Here is a 5,000-nt window from a genome sequence, read left to right on the forward strand (position 1 = left end):
GCGCAACGTGTGCCCCCAGTTTACACGACTTATTTCATCACCGTGCTGCAGTTGAAAGCGCTCTTCGTTGTTCGTGAGCACTTCTGTCGTTTACAGGCGAGGAGCAGCTGACCTTTGACCTCCACAGTCTGGCCACGATAGCAGCCGCCCGCGCGCTGGAGGTGGAGTCACCGGGGGCTGCGGAGGCAGGAAGTGGACATCAGTGCCCCATCCGGCGCACCCTCAACTTACGGAGGAAGTGCAAGTGGACGCCGCGCCATGAGCCGGTATGGGACAGCCAATCAGAACGCGGCTTCCCACATGTTCAAATCAGTATGAACTGGAACATGCAAAACAAAGAGATTTCTGTTTATGGGATTATGGGTAAATATGTCATAGTTTTAAGGCAGATTTTTTTATAGTGACCATGTGATCACCTTCAGTGACATCACATGACCACAGAACTGACTGATTCTTAAAGTATTTAGAACTCAAACTGAAGCATTTTCACCAAAACACATACGGTGTTACCGTATGAACCACAGTTTTCTGTACGGTGTCTGGACGTGGAAATTCTGTCAAGTGTAGAGAGAAACACACACACACACACTGGAGCATTGTGCTGATGCAGGCCTCGGTTGTGCAGGTGTGTCCGGTGAAGGGCGCCGTGGAGACGATGGATGTGGCGGAGCTAGCGATGCGCGTGCGATTGGCCGAGCTGCAGAGGAGATATAAGGAGAAACAGAAAGAGCTGACAAAACTGCAGAGGAAACATGAGCAGCAGTGAGTACAAACACACACACCAACACACACACAGCAATGAGTAAATACATGAAATGCATACACTTCAGAAACACACACACACACACACACACTGCTTCTTCACTTTAGCTGAGACCACCCAGTATCCCCCCCATTCTGCCGGTACCCCCCAACCTGTCTGCCAGCTTAAATCCCTCACACACACACACCAACCCTGACTCTGCAATTACACGGCTTGTGTTTCAGCCCTTCCACATCATAGTGAAATTAAAGTGACTGACCGTGTGTGTGTGTGTGTGTGTGTGTGTGTCTGTGTAGGAAAGAGGAGACGTCTCGCAGTCCTGCCCGCCGTGGGCCCGGTCGCCCTCGGAAACGAAAATCCACCCCTGGACCCAGTGGCCCTGTGGAGCTCCCCAAGAGAATAAAGTGAGTCTACGTGCACACACACACACACACACTCAGAACACGGCCCCTACATCCTATACACACTCTCGGACAGGAGGCGAGCGTTGTTCCAACGTGAAACAGGCAACGCAGCGCGCGTGCATATATAATCTGGTGTTTGCTGCATTGTTTTGACAACTACGTGCATATTTGCCTGCACGGTATGGATCAGATTGAACAACATGCATATTCATGTGGATATTATATTATGCATGCGTGGTGTGTGTGTGTGTGAGGAGCAGGTAGGGGTCTGAGTGTACCAGACACCCATTGACTTTGTGTAAATGATGCTGGAAGCGCCGTATCTCCTTAAGCTGAGGGATCTACGGGCTTAATCAGAGGCGGGCGGCGGCCGTCATCATATTATAGCTGCCATGATTATGCGGAGCCCCGACATCGCTGCGATATTAATATGATCAAGCCGAGTGGAAGCGTTAAGTTATCATGTTGATGAACGTGTTTACTCCTTCATCTACGTGGCTCCGTCAAGTCGGTTTTGACGTTCTCCTTCGTTCGGACCAGCTAATGAAGAACCCTGTCGAGGCGTTTGGCGTGGCGTATTTATCCCCGCCACGAACGAGTAAAACCAACAGCCGTTTATCCCCTTTTTTTATTCATCAGGTGGGCTCTCACGGCTCTGGAACTCGCAGGGACCAGGTGGCGGAGGAACTGCAGGGACCTAAATAGAGCAGAATGAGGAGTAGAGGACATGGACAAGAACATCAGGGCTCATTATAATTCAACAATCAGGAATTGGGAAGGTTTGTTGGACACGCCCCCAAGATCGTAATAAAAGCCTTAATGAGTTCAGCTTATTTGTTCTTGTTTAGCCGATCTTAAGCAGGACGTCGTTTCTTTTTTGAGTGGCTCAGCACGCGATGAGGTCGCTCCCCTGCAGCGCGCGGCGCGCCCTGGAGGTCAGAGGTCATGAGGAGCAGGGGGAGGCGGGCCGTGGCTCGGGCTGAGTGCTGACAGTCCGCTGCGGGGGTCCTCGGGGGGTCTGAATCCCATTTAAATAAGAAACGTGACGAGGAGGCTGCTGGGATGGCCACAGGGATCAGCTGACCAGCGGGGGGCCCCGGTGCATTCTGGGCGTCCCTCTGTGTTGTGGCGCATGTGGCACAGTGACTGCTGAAGTGGGAACACGTGGCTGTTTCTGGATGAATGACAGTCCCCGGATGGCGCTGTGGCCGTGAGAACTGGTGAAAACAAGCAGATTGTAGAGCGGCGTTCTGCAGGCATCAGCCCGCGGCCCCGCTCAATTTTACCGTACGTATTTATTTATTTATTTATTTGCACTCACCCGAATTACCCATGACTGTGGTGTCAGTTTCATGTTCACCACACACACACACACCACACACACACACACTGAGCCTTCAATCAAGTTCAAATCTGTCAGCCAATCACAGTTCTCGGCTAGTCTAAGATGGTTCATGTTATTTCATGTTATATGAAAAAAATCATTATTTAGTAATTACTAATGCCACTTGCAGTTATATATATATGTATGTATTTAATTTTTTTTCTATATTATATGGTTGTATGTACTATACCTCTAGATAAAGTGATGAGTTTGTTTTTATTGTTGCTATTATTGTATTATCAGCAAGCATATGAAGCTGATATTACATGAATGATGGAGGGCTTAATTCAGTCCAGATGAAGGGTCATGTTCTAGAAATTATCTAAAAGCAGTTGAAACACAAAGGACTTTTCAAGTGTTGTGGGCTCGACTTTGTCCTCGTCCGCCGCTCCCTAATCAATCCCGGCCAGTGAATGGTATTACTGTGTAATCCCCGTCCCCGCGGACCGGGGGGAGGCGGGTAATTAGGATGCTGGGAGCCGCACACCAGCAGCAGGAATGTGACACGGGGTTGACGTGAGGCCCCGGGGGTCGTTCGGGGTCGAGAGGTCACAGGGTCGGAGTTGGAGAGAGAGAGAGTGGCGGGAGGATTGCGGCAGCTCGCTCGCCCGCTGACAGATCCGCTCAGCTCGCGTCCAGGTGTCTGGTTGCAGCTCTCGTTTCCTCGACGACCGCATCTTTAGCGTGCTGGGTGTGGGCCGCAGATCCACGTTGTGCGGCAGTAATGGCGGCTGAATCAGGGGATTGTGCTGCTGTTCGCCCTGAAGAGAGAGAGAGAGAGAGAGAGAGAGAGAGAGAGTCAGGTGGAGCTGTCAATTACTGTCTGAGGTGAGGATTTTACTGTTGGGAAACACACACACACACACACACACACACCAGTCATACTGCACACATACTTCTACATGAACACACACACCATACACACCTCAGGAGATCAGACAAGGATGTGTTAATGGGATGTGTGTGTGTGTGTGTGTGTGTGTGTGTGTGTTTATTGATTCAGCCTGTAGCTCAGGTCAGTGGACAGACTCCCAAAGGAGCCTCTCTCTCTCTCTCGCTCGCTCACTCTCTGTACCTCTCTCTCTCACTCATCTTTCTTCCCCTTCTGCAGCACAATCTCTCTCTTTCACTTTCATCTCAGTCACCACACACACACACACACACACACACACAGCCGCTCTCTCTGCGCGCACACACACACACACACACACACACACACACACAGCCGCTCTCTCTGCGCGCACACACACACACACACACACACAGCCGCTCTCCCTGTGCGCACACACACACACACACAGCCGCTCTCTCTGCGCGCACACACACACACACACACAGCCGCTCTCCCTGTGTGCGCACACACACACACACACACACACACACAGCCGCTCTCTCTGCGCGCACACACACACACACACAGCCGCTCTCCCTGTGCGCACACACACACACACACACACACAGCCGCTACACACACACCACCACACACACACACACACACACACAGCCGCTCTCCCTGTGCGCGCGCACACACACACACACACACACCCACACACACACACACACACACAGCCGCTCTCCCTGTGCGCGCGCACGCGCACACACACACACACACACACCACACACACACACACACACACAGCCGCTCTCCCTGTGCGCACACACACACAGCCGCTCTCCCTGTGCGCACACACACACAGCCGCTCTCCCTGTGCGCACACACACACAGCCGCTCTCCCTGTGCGCACACACACACACACACAGCCGCTCTCCCTGTGCGCACACACACACACACACACACACACACACACACACACACACACACACCACACAGCCGCTCTCCCTGTGCGCACACACACACACACACACACACAGCCGCTCTCTCTGCGCGCACACACACACACACACACAGCCGCTCTCTCTGCGTGCACACACCACACACACCACACACACACACACAGCCGCTCTCCCGCACGCACACACACACACACACACACACAGCCGCTCTCCCTGTGCGCACACACACACACACACACACACACACAGCCGCTCTCCCTGTGCGCACACACACACACACACACACACACACAGCCGCTCTCCCTGTGCGCACACACACACACACACACACAAACACAGCCGCTCTCTCTGCGTGTGTACTGTTATTACGCCTACTGAATAGTGATCTGGACCACTTTACAACACACACACCACACACACACACTGCTTGCCATCTGTCTTGGTCGTGTCGCTTCAGCTCCTTCCGCCTGCCTGCCCCCCCAGAGGAGCACTTTGTTGAGGGGACGATGGGGGTCCAGCACCGGGACGGTGATGCCGCCTGACAGCGGCGAGCGGAGTAAAGGGCAGAGAGCTGGAGGAGAGCGAGGCATCTTGCTCTTTTCTTCTGGACTTCTTCCATCAGACGTGTGTGTGTGTGTGTGTGTGTGTCTGAAAG

At 52.9% G+C, this 5,000-nt stretch overlaps 1 protein-coding gene across 1 annotated transcript in view; it reads left to right on the top strand.

Moving 5' to 3' along the window:
- Positions 1-604: 604 nt before the first annotated feature.
- The window catches only part of LOC114774320 (BAH and coiled-coil domain-containing protein 1-like), a 5,647-nt gene continuing 1,251 nt past the window's right edge, over positions 605-5,000 (top strand). The window contains exons 1-2 of the mRNA XM_028966244.1: positions 605-762; positions 1,060-1,167. Of these exons, the coding sequence (XP_028822077.1) occupies positions 605-762; positions 1,060-1,167 (266 nt within the window). The remainder of the gene's footprint in view (positions 763-1,059; positions 1,168-5,000) is intronic.

This window comes from Denticeps clupeoides, unplaced genomic scaffold (assembly GCF_900700375.1).
Source record: "Denticeps clupeoides unplaced genomic scaffold, fDenClu1.1, whole genome shotgun sequence".
Lineage (NCBI taxonomy): Eukaryota > Metazoa > Chordata > Actinopteri > Clupeiformes > Denticipitidae > Denticeps > Denticeps clupeoides.